Source organism: Zootermopsis nevadensis, unplaced genomic scaffold, assembly GCF_977971745.1.
Source record: "Zootermopsis nevadensis isolate Lab colony 2312 unplaced genomic scaffold, Znev_1.0 Znev_ptg000006l, whole genome shotgun sequence".
NCBI classification, from domain to species: Eukaryota; Metazoa; Arthropoda; class Insecta; order Blattodea; family Termopsidae; genus Zootermopsis; species Zootermopsis nevadensis.
The window spans coordinates 14,675,160-14,696,886 of NW_028259138.1; the positions used below are offsets into that span (position 1 = coordinate 14,675,160).

Below are 21,727 nucleotides of genomic sequence, written 5' to 3' on the forward strand. Positions count from 1 at the left end.
GTAAGCACTGCCCGTAGAATGTATAATTGTTACACGCATGTTACGCAGTTGCCTTAAACCGGTGAAAGTGTGCACGCATCATCTTTTGAAAATATCAAGAAAAGAAAACTGGAAACGTAACTTGTAACGTAGCCTGTCTGTGAAACTTGGGTGTTACGTTATGGTATGTTAAGTGTGCTTAGGTAAGTCATGTTACCAAGCCCCATAAACCCATTGCATAAAGAAAGCATTTTATTTTATTCACGTGCCATTTTAAACATTTTTTGTGCCTTATACAAGAAAATGAATGGCATTTTTAGATAAGGTTACATAATTTTGAGTTTTATAACTTCATTTGCTAAAGATTTCTGTCGTCTGGGTTGTTGCACCGTGTAGTCTGGAAGATGCCCACCGACGTTTCGTAGGTCCATGGCTCCATCATCAGGGCGATGAATTAGCAGTTTTATGTCCTTCAGTATCAGTCTCATGTTGGTAGGTTGTCTTTGCGCAAAAGCTACTCAGAGGGAGGGGGTTTATGAGTGTCTCATTGACTACTTATAGTAAATGGAATACCAACAACTTGGAACGTAATAAAAAGGTAGAGGGGAAAATTAAATTTTCCTGAATTTTTGTCAGCTCGAAGAAGCTTTTGAAATGTGACGCATCTAATGCCTTCAGTAATTTTGTTCTACCAATTATGAAAAGCTTAAATTTATGTCGAGGGGGTGTAGGGGAGAGAAGATGCTATTTATTTTTAAAAGATGGGTTACCTGTAAAATTCCCTGATATCAAATCAATTCAGCCATGGAAACTGATACAGAAAGTATGGCACATTCCCTCAAATCAAAACACTTATGACGAAGTAACAAGTACAGTTTTGTAAGCTTGTGCAGCGTTAATTAGTCCCCATTTGCAATCACTCGCTTTACAAAGATTTTCTTGGAGTGTCTTAAATGTCGATAGTGAGAACACTGTACAAGGAAGGCAACAGAACTAGTGTGAAAAATTTCAGGCCAGTTTCACTTTTTTCTAAAGAACTGGACGAGGTTATTTGCAATAGGTGAAGTCGTCATATGCACGCTAACAACATATTTGTCCCAGAACAGTTTTGCTACAGGAAAGGTGTACACTGAAGATGATGAGGCAACAAATATTTTAAAAAATCATATTGGAGGAATTTTCTGTGAATTAGCAAAAGCACTACATTTTGTAAACAACATTACATTTTTATGGAATTCAAGAAATGGCTACAGAATGGTTCAGATCCTATCTAATGGATGTAAAACAAAAAGTCAAAGTAAAATCACCTATAAATAATTAGAATTGCTTCTGAAAGTGGGGAACAATAAAACATTTGAGTTCCCAAAGGGTCAATTCTAGGGCCCTAGGTTTTCATAATGTACATAAATGACATTCTTCCTTCATCAATAAATACCTCATCATAATCCATAATATTTGCTGATGACGCAAGTGCCATAATTTCTAGCAAAAAATTTGATGATTTCTGTTTGACGTCAAATTAAGTTCATAATATTTAAATACAACAAGTTCGTTGTGGAATGTTGTTCAATGATGTGCCCACCTGTTTACGATAGTATTCTAGTGAAACATTTAATAGCCATTTGTTTAGCGTAACGGCTCGTGAGTCGATTATTCAGAATTAATACGGCGACGGGTCTTAAATTCTGAGAATCCGATCCGTTTCGTTTGGAAGTTTTTAAAAGAAACGCTGCACCAACGTTTGAAACAAGTACGTCGAGTTGCACAGAACATCGTAATGCCGTGATCAGCACCCCTGTTTCTGGGTTCAGTCTCGGCTTTTTTCTCGCCTCCTCATTAGTCGATGCGACGTAAGCCGAGCAGCCGATAAGGCGGTTAATCAGGAAACACAACGGCGATGCTGACCGGAGTTTTGAAGGGCTTCTCCCGTGCCAGAACGGACGAGGACACGTTTCAGTGTGACCTTGCAGAAGTTGTTGCGTATTTGAGGAGTAGTTAACGCCGTGGCCGCGCGTGGCGTTTGAAACATTGCAGTGAGTATTAAAATCTTTGTGCCCGCGTGTCAGACCTGTTAATGAAAGTCTCTTAATACTGAAACAGGGTCATCTATTGCTATTCGATGAATGAATTAAATAGCAGTAGCAATGACACGGCAGTAAACTCCGGGTCGTGTTCATACAAATTACATGATGGCCCAAAATGTTCGTACCGAGTTTAAAGCTTTATTTTACCTGAACCATTCAAACAGCATCTACAGCCATTTATGTTTCGGTGTGTTCAACGTGAATATTGGCTCGTCGTTGGTGTTGAAAAGTGTGCCGCTTGGAGTGTGGTCAAAACTGATCCTGTCTTCGGAAAATTCTTGACGAGGTTTCAAATCGCGTGCCTCTCCGGTGCAACTTTGACGGCGTGCTCTACCGGGAACACTCTTCAGGTCTTTTCTGGGCTTTCAGATGATGGAATTTGCTATTCGGTGATGAATATCTGCTGCTTGGTGCTGTAGGCTGCCATTTTTGGTGTCTACAAAATCGTAGGAAAGCAAGTGGCTTGCGTGCTACAGTGTGTCTGCAAAGCTTATTCAAATTACGATCACTCGTTTGGGGAAAAATTGATTTTAAAGTGGGTAGGTGCGTTTTGGTCCAACCTGTACATATACAAGCCTGCTTCGTCACGGGCTCTTCTTTCACGTAACAGAGTAGACATCGTAAACGGGGTCTCAAGTTCCTTCGGTTGGTGCTTGGAGGTTGGCCCCGTTTCATTATATTCCTTGTCTAGTTCCTGCCAGACTTTTTAGAGCAAATTCGGTTATTTATGCGACACAAATGTCAGAAGAACACGGAAAGCGATCGTCTTGCGTAAGGACACGCAGTTCATTTAGTGGTGATTCTAATTCCCCAGCCTGAAGTAGGTCGTACCGTTTTTTCTCCGTCCCCGAAGGAAACCACCATCGCCGTCATTCGACGTCACGCAAAACCGACACTTCACACACCGCTGTTAAACAGACCTCAGTCGGCCATTTTGAACTGCTACTAGAACTCGATCCACCGATTATGGCCGCTGACCTTGTAGGGAGAGCCCAGTGTGCGGACCACTCAGTGAAGTCAGTACAGTCTGTGTCAGTGCAGCATTATAATTGTTGTCTTGTGATTGTGCCACCTGTGAGGAGTGGAAGAATTAGAAGATGACCGAAGAGTTGTGAACAAGATAAAATTATCGTATACTCTCTGCAGCGTTAATTTTCTAGTGATGTGTGGTGTAGTGAAGTCGACTTTCCTGTGTTCCATACCGTGGTGATGTTTTATTTGGATTGACTGTACGCGGCCTGCTGCCATCCCTTCCAACAAACTTCTGCTGAGTGACTCGCTCCGAGGTTCCAATTCACAAAGTTCAGCGGCCAAAAACGCTGGAACTCAGAGTACCAACTGCTGTCGTATTTACACCGCCTTCTCCGCGGCCGAGTGAACGAAGACAAAACTCTTGCTTCAACGAAAGTCGCGTGTTTTAGTCCAGGGAAAGAGTTTTTTGTACCGTTGTTTAAAAATAATACGTCTTACCCATATTTCTGTCACCTACACGTTAAATAATCCACAGGAATAACAATTGATATGCGCTGGAACCGATACGCGTTCCCTTGATTTATTTATTTATGCTTATCTCTCAGTTCGATTCAGAAAGACCTGCACAGTTCATATACTTTTGTACCCGATATTTCAGGCTTATTTAAGAAGCGTGTCATTTAAAAAAACTACATAACGACGAACTCAAAAATTTGTACTCCTCCCCCAGTATTGTCAGTCGAGAAGAATAAGATGGGCTGGGCATGTAGCGCGCATGGATGGGACAAGAGGTGTGCACCGGGTATTGGTTGGGAAGCCTGAGGGGAAGAGACCGCTGGGGAGACCTAGACGTAGATGGGAGGATAATCTCAGGCGGGATCTATGGGAGATAGGAGTTGAAGGAAACTGGGTCTGGTGGAGGACTTTGGTTAGTTCGGTGATGAACTTTCGGGTTCCGTAAGCCATGTAGTTAGTTATCATGAAGCTGATATTTTGTAGCCAGAGACGGTATTTGTCCTAGCAAGACCTCCAGCTGTTTGCTGTCCCTTCAAGTGCGGACGTGGTTGTTGCCCTTAAGGTGTTTCGAGCCGTGTAGGATATTTATGAACTCGTGACTGTTGCCATGGCAGCGTCGTCAAGAGGTCTTGGGCCGAACGTGCGCCCATCGTCAACGCCAAACGCAAGTGTCACTTCCCGGCTCTCGGGAGGACCTGCTTGCCTTCCGGTACGACTCGCGTGTCGCTGCGATTAGCCGCCCTCGGATGTGCCGCAAACGATGTCTTTGCCGTGTAAATTGGTTGAAATTACGTCATGAAGAGGAACGTCGTGGATTAAACTGCAGTACCGTTTATTTTGGGAGTCGGCGTGTCCGTGCGATTGAAACCACGCCTCGCCACAGGGCCAAATTCCCGTCATGAACTTGTTACATAAACGACTGTCACGTGGTTACAAGATATAACCAAACCGCAGTCCTCGCGAAAGGCGCGCGCGTGTGTGCATAGGTGATGTGTGTTGTGTGCTCTAACCCAGCCCCTGCTTCGCCTTGTCCTTCCGCCGGTTTCGTAATTGGCCTTAATTTAATTTAATTTAATGTGCTGGTTTGTCACACATTCCTTACCTTTTCTGCGAACATGGCCGTCGGCTACACTTCGCGACGTAATGAAGCCTTGAGGCTGCTCTTAAATACTGCGTTCATTTATTTTTGCAGTCCTCGTGCTACAAGGCGTTTGTTACGTCACGTTAACGCCCGTTTGCGGTCAAGTTCAAGGTTGCTGATGAGATAATTTCGTTATGATAAAATGTTTGGGAAATTTAAACTGCTAGTAGAGGTTTCCCAGACAATCCAGAGTATTGGGTCCATTCACAACAACAACAACACTTCGTCGTCATCGTCAGCATTAAAGGGAAGAAATTATTTGTCATGAATGCGGAAGGAGGAGGCCAGCAGCTGCGCGATTTCCACGTACGAAATAAAATTTCAGAATAAGCTTTTGCTTTTCTGAACTGAACTTGCCATTAATGACAATCTTTTTTGAGAAGTTAAAGTCACTCAGTTGATAAAGAAACCCGCCGCCAGCCCAGAAAACAGTCGTAGTCCGCACCTCCAACCTAATTCGTGAAGATCTCTCCGAGCCTAGGCCGTCCCTACGAGGTCCTTGGGATAAAGCCGAAAGAAGTGGGCACCGTAGAATTTGCGGGTGTGGTTTAAAGCTGAGTCCAGAAGTTTAATAAAATGTTCGCGCGGGTGCCCGAAGCAGGAGAAACACAGAAATGAATTTGAGGAAATTAATAAATATGAAACTCGAGTTGTCAACCCAAAATATGAAGAAAAAATTTACCTGTGTGATAAATTTGTCTTTAAGCTCGAGCAAATTGAACAGAGGCAAAGTAAATCAGCTGGAAGAAGAAGTTATTGATTTTCTGGATCGGAAGACGGGAAGGAGGACAAGCCTGAGTGACGCTCGACGCTTTGGACCCGTGGGAAGAAGGGGAGGTACTAAGAAGGACTAAGGACGTGGCGTGGCCGCGTATAACAGCTGATGAAAGTGTCCTTTAGGGACGAAGAGGTTTCGAGAGGCCCCCAAATGATGCGAAGTGGAAGGGATTACGTGGTGAAGAATATTCGTGGATTTCTGTTTGGGGAACAGCGTAGATAGATCGGAGGAAATTAGAGCCAATTTCTTTTCCTATGAGGCGTGACCTTCGTTGGGATGTGCAGCCAATCAGAATGCAGGGATGGCTGCGGCCTTCAGCCTAAGTCTTTGATGGCAAGTTGACAGCGGCCTGAGACACTTTTACCTTTTGGACATGTAGCCACTTCATTAGGATGCAGAATTTTCCTGAGTTCTGCTGCGAACACGTCACGCGGCCGAGAAGCCCACCCCGAACTCCCCAGCCTTGCACAGCGATCGTCTGATTGGTTTTCAGCCAAAATAAGAAGTGCGAGCCTCAATCGGGTTGTTGCTTTTACTGAACTTGCCACAAGTCGTCGGCATTATGTCCGTCCGTCCGTCCGTCCGGTAGAGAACCACTGGACGGATCTGGATGAAATTTGATGTGAACGTGTGACAAGGCGAAATTAAACCTGACTGCCTCCCCTGTTTCGTATCTAGGAAATGCTTTTCGTGCCGGTGGACGGTCTTCGCCTGTTTTTCAAAGCGTCCGTTCCCATGAGCGATTTTATCTACCGATCAGTTTATCGTGATAGACTTTCGCGCATTTATCTCGTTAGATTGTGCATCTTTTATCTGATTAGATTTGTTTAATTTATTCTTATTTGAAGACAATGCACTTGAGTTTTCTTTTCTGTGTTTTCTGATTAAATTTTGTGTAATCTGCTTTGGATACGAACTTCTGTTCACAAGCAACGTGAAGAGAAGTCGATCTAGTCTTCTAGGGGAAGGAATGTGTAAGCCTGCATTTTACATTAATGTAACGAAGTGGGCGGTGGAGTTTTTCATTGTTGTTGTTGTTGTCCTTTGTCTGTGGCACATTTACATTGTTACATTTCAGTTCCGGGAAGTGATTTCTGGAAAAATGTCACATTGCTAGCAGCTTCTGAATCTAAATTCGCCTCGTCGTATTATTAAAACGTGGATATCTTTTCGTATTACGTTTGTCCAAAGACGGGCTTCGTATTTATGTTATTAATTAATGAGGTATTAGTCGTTTGGGACGAAGTAGCAAAAGTGCGACGTTTAGGAAGGCGGCTTTTTTCGGTATTGACAAGTATTTAGAGTCCTTTTTTGCAGTTGCGAAATTTCGTACGAAAATACTTCTAGTAATTTCGCTGGTTTTATGAGCGGTGAATTCTCATAGAAAATTACGAGTAACGTGCATTCTGATGAGTTTCCTCTGGGTACATTTTAATGTAGTTCTACAACACAACAGAGGGTTTTTTTACGAGAATGTTCGCTGGTTGAAAGTGTTGTCGCTTGTTTGGTGCGCGGCAAGACGGACTTCGGGCACAGGCACGAGGAAGTATCGATCGTCACAGAATAGCGCCGATAAATATAGCGCGATGTAATGGACATGCAGGAGGAAGGAAGGAACATTTTATTGGCGTTCACGTTTTGCTTTTAACGGGCCGGTGCCATTTTAGACCCTCGTTCGAGCCACGGCTTTGGAAGACTTGAAAGTCCGCATTTCCGCGATCATACGGCATTCTTTGATCACCCCTGAGTCATGCCAGTCACGTGGACAGATTGCACCTATTAATGCAACGAGGTTTTCATTTGATTTCTTGTGACTCTGTGAAGTGTTGCAGGAAGACTGCGTCTTCAATTTTCGGCCGCTCTGCCCCCTAGGTGGAAGGCCAAAGCTGTTCTGGGCTTGGTGGGGGAAGAGCGTCTCTCTCTCTCTCTCTCTCTGCTTTGCTCCGAAGCAATCCGGCGTTGTCACATGTCCCTAACATTTCGGATCCTGTTTGAAAAAATATAGTTTATACTTTACGCTTGTGGCGAAATAAACTGGACCAGAAAGTCAGGAGGTTCAACTTTTCTCATTCCTGGCCTCCTACGTCTCTTTTTCCTTTAGCAAGAGAGCGAAGGAGTTTTTAGACTGCTTTAAATGTTGAAATCTTTTAGAATCGAGCGAAATAGTAAACGAAGCCTCTTTTGGTTTTTCTTGATTTCCACTGACAGTGTGAGGTTTGCTTTGTGGTTGCAATGCGACTGAAGTTCAAAATACGCGAAAAGATGGACGACGTCTTATCAGGCTCATTGGAAAAGTTAGCACCGGAAGATAAGGAGGATGAATATGGATCCCGTGGGTCCTAATGCAAGGCCGTGCGCCGGGGGCGTTGCCTCTGGGGTCTAGGAATTTGAGGGCCATTAATGTACTAGCATTGAAATTTTTTTTTTTATGAAACTATTGTAAGTGAAGTGTTTTGAGGTGACGAGTGAATTTGTTTAGGAGGAATGTCAGTTGCTTCCGTGTTTCTGGCGCCTTCGCTTTCCAAAATGCAATGGGCAATGCGATCAGTTTGCCCCGACACTTGACTCGGGCTGAGTTTGTTATTGCCATTGCTACAATCGAGAACCTTCTCACCCGAATTTCTGGGTTTATTAATTATATTTTGTTAACAACAAGACACAGTGACCAATTTTTAGTTATTTACGTAATTGCAGATTATCTGTTAGAGATCATTAAATTGAAATATTTTGTGCCTGCGAGTAATTACTTTTATCCCCAGTTTTAAGCTTATTAATAATAGTTCTATTCGGATTTAGGGGTACGACCAGCATGTTTCAAAAAAGAACAGACGTTTCGGGAACAACCAAGAGGAAGCTTTGAAAAGAAGCGGGTGAAAGAGGGGGAAAAGGACAGGCTTAAAACAAAAGACGGGCAGAAAGCAGATGCTAAAAGTTTACTCGAGGAATTTGCATCCGCCGTTTCCGAGGGCGAGGATTTCATGTTCGATGATGATCGTGATGAAAGAATAATTGGTGGTGATCCAGTCACGTGGCAAATTAGTTTAATAAACTGTTATTGTCAGTGGCAGAAACTGCACAAAATATTAGATTTAGATTTAAATTTGTTAAACAAAGAAAAAGAAATTTTAAAATTGTTGTGTGAAAGAATAATTGCTGTAATATTGTTTTGTTATTGTTATTTCTGATCAGTTAATTCACAATATTTGGTAAATGTTCGCGCGACATATTCAAATTTTATTAATTTGTATCCCAAGTCTAATAATGACGTACTCATATTTGTTGTGAACTTCCTGTTTTCTTGCAAGAAATCAAAATATGAATTTAGAAGTACAGACGATTTAATTTTAATTTCCGTAAGTAATAATAATAGCATTAGCAAAATAACAACAAAAATTTGGAGGGGGCCCCGAATGGAGCTTTGCCCCCAGGCCCCAGGATAACTTTGCACGGTCCTGGTTCTTATTTAGGAGGCCTGAAATTCGGTGTCCCTGGCCTTTAGGTGAATTTTGTCTGTGGGACACGCGACCAGTCTTCCTGCGTTGCGGTCGCCAACTCAAAAGGTACACGTAAACTCGTCCCGATGCGCAGTTGTCACACAGCAAAAACGACTTCACAAAGGCTCGACCTTGGCGGTTAGCCCAGGTTCGCGCTCCGGCCGCTTTACCCCTGAAGAAAGAACTACTAGTACCGAGCCTTAAATGGGTCCAATAGCCGGTCAGGACATGAAGGCGAAGAAGGAATCTCTGCTCCTACCGGAAATTAAAATCCGGTCTCCTGTTCCGCGCAGCCAGACAATGACAAATATATTTGATTCTTTCAAATAAATCTGGCGTCGCGTGTTATAATTTTCATGACCGTCTTTGCAAAGAGTACGGAGATTTTCTGAGGGCTCGTATCTCTCTCCTCTCGCTCTTTGCTTCTTAATTTATTTCGGTTAATTTCATCTGCATGACGTCTTTACGCGAAAGATGTTTTCATTTGAATTTTAAGTTGCTGTTTACAAGAGACCCCACTATTAAAATAAATCCTTTCTGGTATGCTAACATTGAAAAATAACAATGTCAGAAAAAGGCAAGAAAGTGTTCTGTGCCTTTTCGAAAAGACGTCAATTCAGAATGTATTCAGTACAAAAAGTAGTTGGTATTGGTCCCTCATATGGCAATCGCAGGGGACTGACGAATTTCGAATGCTAAGGCAAGGTTGTGTTCTACTTTGAGGTCAAAGGATTCGTGCATGTGGCAACGTAGCCACAAACCTGTGTTCCGCCATCGTGCAGTGCTCTTCCATTGGGTGACAGACACCCAATCGGCGTGGCTCTTGGACTGCGGCCGACCGCTTTATGCCTTGTTGCTGGGCGACTCCCAGTGCAGTTTATGACATTGAGTGTTACACGTAATGCAATGATGAAAGGGAATATGCAGAGTAGTATTTTCCATGTTCATTTAGTGTGACGATAAGTTTGAGTGTAGTGATGCCAGTAATGAGTCTCGTTTTGTTTTTTGAAGCAATTGTAGCCACAATTTTTACAGGGACTATCGCGTTAGGATATTCGTTTTTGTTTGTGAAACGAGGAATGGGGGATTATAGCAACAATGTCCTCAAGGAATGAGTAGAACCATTAAGCGTTTATGAATATGGGTTGTGTTGATCTCCGGCCTCAGAATACTGACCACAATCACCATCTTGACATTTTCCCATTCACCTGTTCGAAATAATTCATGTATGTTTCTAGTTATATAATTTGCTGGATGAGGAACTTATGATTTTGCATCATATATTGGAGGAGACTGATGATGATACAGAATAAATCCTCGGCAGAATTTCAGGTAAAATTGACCAAATGGGGGATGTACTCAACAGCGTAATGCACCCATTTCAAGTTCGGGAAGCGTGGTGTGATGCCGGAGTGGTTATGTGGAAGATTGGGGCTGTAGCGGCCTTGACGTGGGGAGGGAGTAACAGGGACAATCATGACAGCTGGCATGGTTTTCGAATTAACCATCACCTACGCATCTCACTAGCAGTGGTGATGGATTATTAGGTGTAGTATCCGGTTGATATTGTCGCCCATTATATCTGTGAAGGTGCCATTTTCAGTGTCTGACAGATAAAAGGTCTCATGCGGATGTGTTCAGTCGTCGTCGAGTTTGTCATTGAAGAAACAATAAACGTATGCGCTGGCAGAGCAGAACAGACCAGACCAGGCCCTTTATGCTTTGATTTCTTGAGTAACTTTACAAGGTCCGTAATGCCTTTCGAAATATCTTCCAGTTGACACGTGCTGCATTTCTTCGTATTCAAGGGATTCGTAGTTTGAATCCCTGCCTGGAAAGGTGTTCTAGATTTTTGGAATGACGCAGGTCACGAACACTTCCGTGGCATTTCCATTTCATCGCACATAATTACGCAGAATCCTTGTACATATTAGATAAGTGTTGGTTGGTGATATTTTTTTAAGTCACCGTGTGTTATAACCGTTGCCATGGTAATGCTGTGTAAGAATTTTGGGCTCTGTGGAAAATATAAACTTTATGGCTATATGTACGAACAGATTTAGTGAAAAAGACGGGCAATTTTTTACGATTGATAATAATTAATAGCGCGATTGATAAAGCGTCATTAAATATGTTGACACGCTTGTTTTCCTCAGTTCTCAGCAGATTGGCACTCCTGACGGTCTTCAGAAGGTACAAGCCTATACTACACATTCCAGTAGTGGTCGCAGGTTCGACTGTTTTGCGAGGTGGGACGTGATTTCTCTTCCGTCCCTCGAAGATAGTAGGCCCCCTTCAAATAGACCAAGACTGCCTCAATCCGCATATATTCGCTGCATCATCCTTCTGTCTTAGTAAATTAAAGGAAAGAGTTAGTCTTAAAAAAATAAATACACGCTTGTTTACTTCCTAAATCCGTGCGACACCCCTCTTTAAAAACCCCTGAGAGAATTCCGCGCAGGAGGTGTTTTATATTTTGAAATATAAAAATGATAGTATTTTTGTAGAACAGATTTATTTTTCTAATGACATTTACAGAAATATGGAATATTGACAGGTGATTCGGGTGCACGAGTACGTAATTATGAGGTTTCTGCACTCGCTTCCAATCGATTTGTCTTGGGGTGGTGAAAATCTGCTATCATTTAGTTTATTACTTTCTAGGATCATCCAAAACCCAAAAATTTATGTGGCACTACTTATGCCCTCATGGTGTTCAAAAAAGGGTAGAAAACCTCGGAACAACGAAAATGTGCAGAAAGGATTCTGCAGGACGATAACCGTCAGATGGGCCAGGTACATTAATCGCGCTCACAGGACATGACGTAAGCACAGGAACTGCTGTACCACGGCCGACAGAGACCAACGCTCCATGCGCTGCTGTTCTGTGCAGTCGCCTCGTGGCAGTGAAACCATCGGCAAGAAGGGGTAGTAAAATGGACTTCGCGTTGCACGATTGCTGTGACATGTGTTTGCTCGATGGTGCTTGTGGTAACCACGCCAGGTCTCCAGACAGGAATGTGTTTGTCAGGCTGGACGAGAGGACGAGGGAGAATGGCAACGTCTCACCAACACCAACATTGGATGTGGGTTGTACAGAATCCATGTCGTGGTACATGGGGGATTTCCTTAGTGTTGGGTGTCGAGCATCTCGCTGCCCATTCGGTCCTCCAGGATGAATACCTGCATCCCTGCAGGATGTACTAATGGTGCTGATTGAAGGTGTGTCACTGACGGTTTGACGTGACATGATGGGGTGCTGGTGCATTTTAGTGCACAGACTCAACAGCAACTGAACACATGCTTTCCTGACAGGTGGCGACCCTGTGTCATGGCCATAAAGATCGTCGAACCAGACCCTCTGGACGCCTTCCTTTGGGGAGACCAGAAATTGTTTACAGACATCCACCAAGTGACATGGAGCACTTACTTAAGAGCAAAGTTTTGTGCTGCTGTGCCGACCATTGATGCAGACGTGTTACGTCGTGTGCAAGGATGTTATCCACGTGCGACGTGCGATTGCATGTCGGCGAATGCATGGTGGAAACTTTGAACACGTAAGTGTAACTTCCGCCCTCTTAGTTACGTACCTCCAGTGGTCTGTGTCTACAAGCGTTCTACGCTTTTCAATTTTTGTTTATCCTGACATGTGTGGGCTGCGCATTCCTCTTATATCGTGTCTACATTATGTGGGGACCTATTGCACACTCCCTAGGCTTCTTCAACGAGATCTCGCGTATGGCGTTTCTAAATGCTACCGCGTTTGAATTTAACAATGTCATACCAGACACATTTATGTTATGTCGTTATAAATTGTCTTTCAACCAAGAAACTCGAGTATGTTATGTGAATCCTGTAAGTAATCACAATTGGAAAAGGAAAATGGTGTTATTCCGTTAATTTGTCTTAAATGTAACAGCATTGAATGCATGTTGTTTTGGCGGCAGCACTGCAGGCGTAGTAATGCGGCTGTGTAAAATAGTTCCTGTGTATAATGTGAAGCTTACACGGTGGCTGTTATTAATGAAATAAAAAGACGATTTTATTAAGATTATATATACAGTACGTAAGGGTTTAAGTGAATATAGGCTTAAGTAATACCTCGAAAATACACAAGGTATATACAAATCAAAGTTCAACTTGAACTGTTCTTGTACTGTCGCCAATATTGACCTTGATCACGTGATGTAAACATAAAACTGAAAGCGTGGAGAAACTTTTTTGAGGGGGGGGGGAGTTTAATGACCTAAGTAAACCAGTTTGCTACATAGAATCAAGGTACGTCTATACTACTAAAGAGTGTTCCGAAAATTCCTTTTAAATGTCCGCTACGGTACCGAATATTTTGGCATACTTGTCGCTGATTTATTTGGAATAAAGGAATATTGAAGCAGATGGAACAATAAGATCCTGCATTAGGTTCTTAAAATGTGAGAACTAAAGATGTAAGTCACAATAGAACTAAGTGTCTTCTGCCTCACCAAACATACTGAAACTTAATGTATAAATGGGCGCTTGAATAAGCTAGTCTTTGATGTGTTGTGAATTGAAAATGTCAATTGATTTCAAGAAATTCCACAGCACAAATTTTTCTTTGAGCAGTTGATAGTTGCTCACCTACTAAAATATATGTAATTTATTTTATGGAATCCGGAAGTTTATCACTGTAATCACAAAAGCTGGACGTTGGAACTTCATCTGCGTCAGTCGAGTCAAGTTCACAGCCTTTTCATTTAACAACCATATTATATTACTGTTGTGTATAAAAATTTGTAAATGAAGTAATTAGCTACGTTCATGCTTTTGTTCTTTGCAGCCTATTCCTGAATGGACGACACTTAATGTGACGGAGTGGATGAACTCTGTGAACCTTAATCGCTACGCGGATATTTTCAAGGCACGTGGAATGAGAGGCTGTGACTTGCTGCAGCTGAATAGTCAGAAACTGACAGTAAGTTTCTTATCAAAAAATGTTGAGGGTGACAGTGGCAGTACTTGCCGTGATTCCTGAACTTGCAAAGGGGAAATATGTTTAATGGAGTATGATACTCAGTAAGTTTTATAATTCAAAATTTAAAATATGGTAATTTATTTAATGCTAACAATAACAAATGTGGATGAAAGATTTCAAGACTGGCAAGTAATAGTTAAAACCTATTGAATTGATTATGTATTCAAGATTGTTAATCAATCGTACAGTAGGTTTTGAGGTTATCATGACCTGAAGATTGTAATTTTAATTGTCCCACGAGTGGTGATAACAAAATGGTGGGTGTAGAAAATGACGAGGCGGCCTGGTGACCAAAGGAACTATTGAACAGGGCCAATTTAATGCCTCCAAATTCCTATTAATTTGTAATAAGGTCTTTCAGCCTTCCACTTGTATTGCAGAAAATGGGTATCACCGAAGAGTTCCATCAAAAAGCATTGTTGGTTTGCTTGGATGAGTTGGTTCATTCTCGTGGATATGTAAGTGGCGCCAGCGCTGTTCGTGAACACGCCTTTGCCATGCTGAAGAGGTGTGACAGATGTAACAAGTTTCTGAGAGAAATACCGCATCAGCGGAGTATGTATAAGCAGTGATTACAAATTTTGTTCTTTGTTCAAATTTGTAAGTTCAGTAAAATATTATTATTTTTGTGTATGTGTATGCACGCGCGCGTGTGCGTATTCAAGGTGTCTAATGAAACAGCCAATCTTCATTGGCTCCAAATCAACCGTTAACATAGTAATGTTGGATGGAAAGGAGGAATCTCAAAGAATGTTATAGTTAAATGAAATTATCTTAATTTAAAAATTCAGTCAGCTTCGTGGGTTTGTGTTCTACTCATGTTTAACACAGGGTGTGACATAATGCATGCACTCAAGTTGCTTAAATTCAGTGACGGCTGAGTTGTAGAGCCAAGGAACGAAAACAACTGAATTTGCTTGCTGTTTAAAATTACTTTCTTCATCGTCTGTGCGTAGGCGAGCTCGATTTAGACGCGTTGCTTCCCATGTGAGAGCGGCGCGATCCATGATATGCCATAACAGTTTGTCTCATGTCTACACTTTCTGGCAAATGGAGGGTCACTGTTCCAGCCACATTCAGATTAGTGATTCAAGCGCTGTGTGACTTGTAGACTGAATGAGGTGGAGCCGTGTCATGTTGCAGCCACACATTTAATCTGGCATGGAGACAAATGTCGTCCAAAAGAAGTGGTAGCTAATCCTGCAGGACATGTCCCTCAAGAATGACCCATCCTTATGACGTGCAAATGCTCTAAAAGTTCGGTGGGCAACACAAAGACAAGAGGATAATGGAATTCGGTTTCTCATACCAATTCATAAGGGTTGAGATTTTGTCCTCTTTCGATGTAAAACTTTTGACTCAAAATAATGTCCTTTTAGCCCAATTTATGTCATCATTGTTACATGTACCATTCGATATAAGAATATTGACCCTACAGCCACTTTCTTACCAGTTGGAGCTATGCAAGCAGGTGAAGCCTGAAGTATTGACAGATTTTTTCGTAAGTAGACTACAGTCGTAACATACTGAGGCCCAAATAAGGCAAACTTTTGTAAATGAGGTACTGTTGGTCACTCCTCCCTCATTTTCAAGAATACGCTATTCAGTTATGCAGCATTAATCATTTATAAAAGTATGCAATTAACTTACGTACTTACCTCAGCCTGTTTTAATATTGTCAGTTTCTACCGAGCTCGGATAGAGAGCCAGTGAGACAGGATGTGGCCATATTTTAAACATACGGACAAATTAAAGCATTTTTCGTTTTTCTATAAAGATATCTTGACCAGTGTTGTATTTTAAATGTAAAGAGTTTCAGTTCTTTTGGTTGCCTTCTCATATTATCCCGCAGTGTATGTTCATTACTTAAGTAGGTTTATTTCTGTTAAATAACAATGTTTTCTATTCCAGAATGTGGTCAGGGAGCACACTTGAGTTCAGCGCTGCTATCTCAAAGTTCATTACCGAGTGTGGACCATTCTCCATACCATCGGTTGAAAATACTTTTTGGTGTTGGTCTTTGTTATCTATTTAACTCGTGTGATGATCAAGCTCCACAACTCGTGATAAGATGCGTTCGTGAACTCGAGTCTCGAGCTAGAAGCGACCGCACACTTGACTTGTATCAGCTGTACCACGCATCTCCTCGACTCGACCAGATCGAAGACTTGAGGACTAAATTACAAGGAGGTCGAGCATTCATTACGTGATCTATGCTATAAATATTTGTTTTGTGTACTTCTCATATCTGTAACGTTGGGCCTGGAAGCAAGACGAATTTGTTATTGGAGGAGTTTTCAGGTTCTTCTGTCTCAAACTTCTTATCACTGTCATTTATTTCTCCTTACTTACCCTGCTACATATTCTGGTAATAACATTCTTTACCAGGTCCAGTCTTCTCTCCTTCTTTTACTAGTCCAATATTCTGATCAACCAGTTTCCTTCTGCGATCACTCCTACAAAGTTTCTGTTATTGACTGATGGTGTGTGAGTGATTCATGCTTTTCCTTAAGCCGCTGCTTGCATTAACTGACCGTTGCTTTAAATGTAGACTTCCAAATCCCAGGCCTGTTTATCGTTAGTAAGTAGGATTTGAGGTTTTCAGGGCAGTGAGTCTGAAAACGCCTTCCTATTTCTTTTTAAGATCAATTTTAATATTATCCTCCTACTTATGTCTAAGTCTTCCCAATGGTCTCTTCTGGGTTGCCACCCAAACCCCATAGCATTCCTCTTTTCTCCCATGAAGGTCGCAGTCTCATCCTCCTTGATTTGATCTGTCTAATTATATCTGGTGAGGAGTGGAACTTATAAAGCTCCTCATTAAGCAACTTTCTCCAGCCTCCTAGTAATTCATCCCTCTTAGGTCCAACTATTCTCCTCAGCACCCCATTCTCAAACACTCTCAGACTATGTTCCCCCTTAATGTCAGAGGCCAAGTTTGACACCCATACAAAACTACAGGCAAAATTATAATTTGCGTATTTTAATGTCTACATTTTTAGACGGCAGATGAACAGACAGATGGTTCTGAACTGAATGGTAACAAGCGTTACCCATATTTAATCTTCTCATGATTTCCTCACGAATCAAATTTGGATTTCTTACTGTCACTCCCGAATATCTGAACTTTGCCACATTTTCAAAGGATCCATTAGCTGTCTTTATGTTATGATTTGTCCTGGATTCTGGTGGTGAGACATCGACATGCACTTGGTTTTCTATGTGTTTTCTTCTAGATCACCGTCCTTGCTAGTGTCAGTTAGAGCTGCTTTGTTTTCCTTTATGGTATTTATGTTGTCCCCAAATAGATTTACGTTGTGAGCGTAGATCGGATGGTGATCTGTCCCATTCAATTTCAGTCCCACCTCGATTTCTTGGACCTTCCTAATGGCATATTCTAAAGTAAATTTAAAAAGCAATGGCTATAAAGCATCTTGTTTTATAGAGCGTTTTGAATAGGAAACATGTCGGCAAGTTGTTACCTATACAGACTTTATTATAATTTCTATTTAAACACATTTTAATAGCCAAACTATTTTCATGGGTGTACCAAACTCAATAAGAATATTGGACAATACTTCCCTCGTAAGCGTATCACAGGCTTTCTTGAAGTCCCTGAATAGCTGATGTACTGTCTCAAAATTTTTTCTCAACGATCTGATGAATGCAGAAAATCTGATCAGTGGTTGACCTGCACTGATGATCCCCAAGAATTTTGTGTATGCATGGAAGTAATTTGTGACACACCATGTTTGTCAGCGGTCTTCCGGGTTTTGATCCAATTTGGACTTGGTGATGGGTACCACTTCAGCACTGTGCATGGAGACGGTATGTTCCTGTGAAATATTGTTACCCAACTGCAAGTCCACATGGTATAAAAACCTAGAAGACCACCGTTGATATCTTTAGCACCGTGAGATCCCAAATCACACCATAAATTTTGTCATGTAATTAGAACATAATGGAAAATTATTACAAATTAACTAACGTGCATGTACTATATGTGCTGTCACATACTGAAACTTGATTTGTTGTTTTCAAGGGTTATCATATACGTACACAATGTAGGCTGTTTTGCCTTGATGAATTAAACAGGAATGTAATTAAATGTAATTTTGCCCGCATCGTCGATATTTCGGATACCCGACATTGAGATACGTATTGTCATTCCTCTCCTGTTACTTTTCTTGAGAGTTCCAATCGACTCTATCTCTGCTGTACTGTAGTGGAATAACATGGAGTGTACAGACATTCATGAAGAAAAGAGATATGCAGCAGCCAAACAAGATGAAATAGCATATTACTTGTATAATAGTCACTGGATGTTTGTATCTACACCGGAGTTAAAGGTTGTAAATACTCGTTTGCTTACTTCCAGATGCGATGAGTGTGGATTTGTCTGGATATGGTTTTTCTACTATTGCAAGTGTTCTGAAGAGGTTTCTTCTTGAGCTTCCAGATACAGTCATCCCTATCCAGTGGTACAACAAATTCATTGATGTGTCTGGTAAGATTCTTTCACTAGACCTTATATTATTTATAATATTAATTTCCAGACGTACTTTTGCAGGCACATTTTGTGATGAGATGATGATGATGATTCTTTATAACATAAACTACATTTACGGCCATAAGCGTTTTCCACCGATTGAACTGTCGAGTGAACAGAAGCGCCTGTGGATGAGTAAAAGCACTCATTAATGTTGCTCTGATATCAGTAAAAGGAGGTATTGCGACCAGATGTATGAAAGCTGTGAAATAACGCTGTGGCAGGCTACTATGAAAACATATTTTAGTCTTTGCACATGAACTGATTTTGCCTGTGTTATTTGAATGGGCAGACTTTAATTCAGTGTACTGTCTTTTTCTCTGTATGTAAAACTCATAAGATAACTACCACTGCATTTCATATCTAGTGCATGCGTGTTTGATGTTTGAATGCAGTGGGACACTCACAGTCAGTCAGCTCAAGGCGTGGCGTTCGGGCTCTGAGGGCCAGTGAGCGAATGTTACATGCAGGTAGCTTAGGGTCAGTTGAATGAAATCAATTGTCAGTCAAATAGACAAGCCAAAACATGAGACAGTCATGTGGGAACCAGTCAGAAGAACACAATTCTTCTGGAATTCTTGTTGGCGCAAAAGACAACGAGGACTGTGGATGGTGTCCGGATAATGAGCTAATTGCTATAGATCATCATGTAGCATGTTGTGGAATGGCTTTACTTTTTTGTAGTAGAAAGTGACTGCCACATCTTACACTTACGCACTAAAGGAGCACGTCTGAGAATACATTTACAAGAAGAAGAAAAAGAAGATACTGTTTTTTTAATGAAAGAAATGCTTTATCAGGATGATAATACAGCCCAGCTTAGATACAGCAAAAATTGCAAATAATGGATGCTCCTGCAGTCTAGACTTTGTTACTAGAGTTATCAATCCCTGAAGCAGCCAGAAGTTTGAACATGGTGAGCAGATGCAACAGCGTATCAGTCATTTTATGCAGAGGCTTCAAATAACTTCTTTATAGCATGATCTATGAAGCTTATGCAGTGGATAAAATATGTGTGTAACTTGTAAGGAATTGTGTAGAGAAACGGAGATGCCGAATTTGAATTCTCTGGATAATCATTCTGTGTACAAATTAATCCTCGTGGTCCGGATCCTATAAACCTAGCCCCACCCACCCGATTGGCATATTCATCGCCCTGATGACAGAGGCAGTATGACCTCAGAAACGTTGGTAAACATCGACCAGACTACACAGTGCATCAACTCAGAAGACAGAAATCTTCATACTCACCACTGTGAGAACCTCAAATCTTACGTGTATTGATTGCTCCCATTTTTTATCCTTTTGTCTGGCTCATAATTGTCCTGTGATTGTAGGCATCACCAATGATGAGCAGTGTGCTTCACGTGTCAGCCGTCTAGTGCAAGACCTACCGGAACATCACAAGTCTACCTTGCACTTTGTGATGGTGCACTTCTGTCAGATTTGTCAGTTGCAGTACGCTCGTGGGATGACGGAGCCACCCACCCACATAATTGATTTTCTGTGTCATGCCTTCCTTAGACCGCCATGGGATAAAGCAGTGTAAGTTGAAAATTATTTTGCTTTTCAAATCACACATGGCCCTTGATTCTCTTGGTATATTTGAAGAATATAATATTAGGGGGTTATTAAATTCATAAGGTCAGACTGGAGCAAAATATTACCATTCTCACAGGTCAACCTAACATCGTTCACAGCTATGTTACTAGCGTAGCCGTGTTACAGACTTGCCAGCACCGGCCCATACATATTTTACTTCTTGAGTTATTTAAATAGGATGGATCATACAAAAATCTTACCAAGATGTCCATGTCAGTGCAGACATTTTCCTACATGTCATACATTGTATATAATAAGCATCAAAATGCTCAACATCTACTATAATATATATAAATTCATGTGTTTACAACACAAACTGTCTTTGGTTTGGCTTTGCTGTGGATCTCTTTTCCATTTTGGTAAAAGCCTTTCACTTCAAATTGAGGTCCTGAATTTATATCTGTTCATTATGAAACTTTAGAAACACTGTCGTTTGTTATAATGGCATGAAGCATCCATCAGAATAATATTGATCTGAGAGAAAGTTACCTCTGTGCATGCAATTTCTAGCTCACTTTGAAGGGGGCCCTTGAATTGAATACAGTAATATAGCAAGATAAAATAGTGATTTCATATATTGGAAATGTAACGCTTCTGATAGGAACTCAGTCTCCAGGTTTGCAAATATAATTATGAATCTTGCATGTCAGAAACTCCAAAAATTGTGCAGTCTTCCTCAGAAATTATGCTTATAACATTCTGTAATAACTGCATTCTCTCAAAAAAGATCTTTAATTTATGTCGTACAAACATAGTTTTAATATAAAATTGTGAATCTCTTGTTTTTCATCTCAAGTGCATATGAAAATGTGATAGAATGTGAGTGAGAATGGAGACAGAATTTTTAGACACCCATAAGGGTGGAATGTGAAATGGTACATTTGTATTCTTCCTCACATATATGTTTAAGTGTACCATACATGTCGATATTTCAGGGGTGCGGGCTGTGATACTAATCACTATCTGGTGGTTGCGTAAGTTAGGGAGAGACTGGTTGTAAGTAAACAAGCAGTCCAAAGGCTGCCGTCTTCATGGTTATGTTTCTATCATGCTGTAATAAATCTGATTGGGTTTATATTGCAAGTCTGTTATATCAACAAAACTTGCATATTCTTTTGTGACTGTCTTGAGATAAAGTTGCTGTTAAAATGTTTCAGCTTTAAGTCAAACAGTCGAAGATAGCAGTAGTCTGACCAGGATGAGTGTAATGTTTGAATGTGCAGACTGTAAGGCCCTTGGCAGTTTTCCTGGCCCCAAATTTACCTGCATTTGTAACCTGTATTAGTGTTATGTATTAATTCATCAATGTTAAGTTTATGTAAAGTAAAGTTTTACATCCACAGTGAAATGGTATGTCATACAAAAGCTCACCTTCGCATCATTGAGATGTTGCTGCTCTGTGTTGACTGGGGTGTGGAAAGGCCATCATTCGCACCTAAAATAACAAGTGGTAGTATTCTTGAGACAGAGATGGATGTTGGTGAATGTCCATCATCTTTACACAATGCTGAGTGGTACTGGGGGGATATAACAAGGTGAGTTTATATGTTTTATGGTAGTGCATCTTATCTGAAATTGTGATTTGTGAACTTTGGGACTGA

At 41.2% G+C, this 21,727-nt stretch overlaps 1 protein-coding gene and 1 long non-coding RNA gene across 6 annotated transcripts in view; one reads left to right on the forward strand and one right to left on the reverse strand.

Annotated features, from left to right (window-relative positions):
* The window catches only part of LOC110831146 (phosphatidylinositol 3-kinase regulatory subunit gamma), a 34,087-nt gene that overhangs the window by 3,441 nt on the left and 8,919 nt on the right, over positions 1-21,727 (forward strand). For 2 of the 5 annotated variants that reach the window (XM_087343766.1, XM_022066812.2), the window contains 6 exons: positions 13,781-13,915; positions 14,356-14,530; positions 15,887-16,165; positions 18,354-18,482; positions 19,862-20,069; positions 21,470-21,661. In XM_087343766.1, coding sequence (XP_087199892.1) covers positions 13,781-13,915; positions 14,356-14,530; positions 15,887-16,165; positions 18,354-18,482; positions 19,862-20,069; positions 21,470-21,661 — 1,118 coding nt within the window. Of the gene's footprint in view, positions 1-8,888; positions 11,539-11,628; positions 12,522-13,259; positions 13,410-13,780; positions 13,916-14,355; positions 14,531-15,886; positions 16,166-18,353; positions 18,483-19,861; positions 20,070-21,469; positions 21,662-21,727 lie in introns of those variants that run through there. The other 3 variants (XM_087343767.1, XM_022066815.2, XM_022066817.2) reach the window with 3 other exon arrangements.
* Positions 219-4,740, reverse strand: LOC147874731 (uncharacterized). Its single transcript, XR_015533841.1, has 2 exons — positions 4,654-4,740; positions 219-3,135 (listed from the first exon to the last, which is right to left on the reverse strand). It is a non-coding gene; the product is annotated as an uncharacterized LOC147874731 (long non-coding RNA).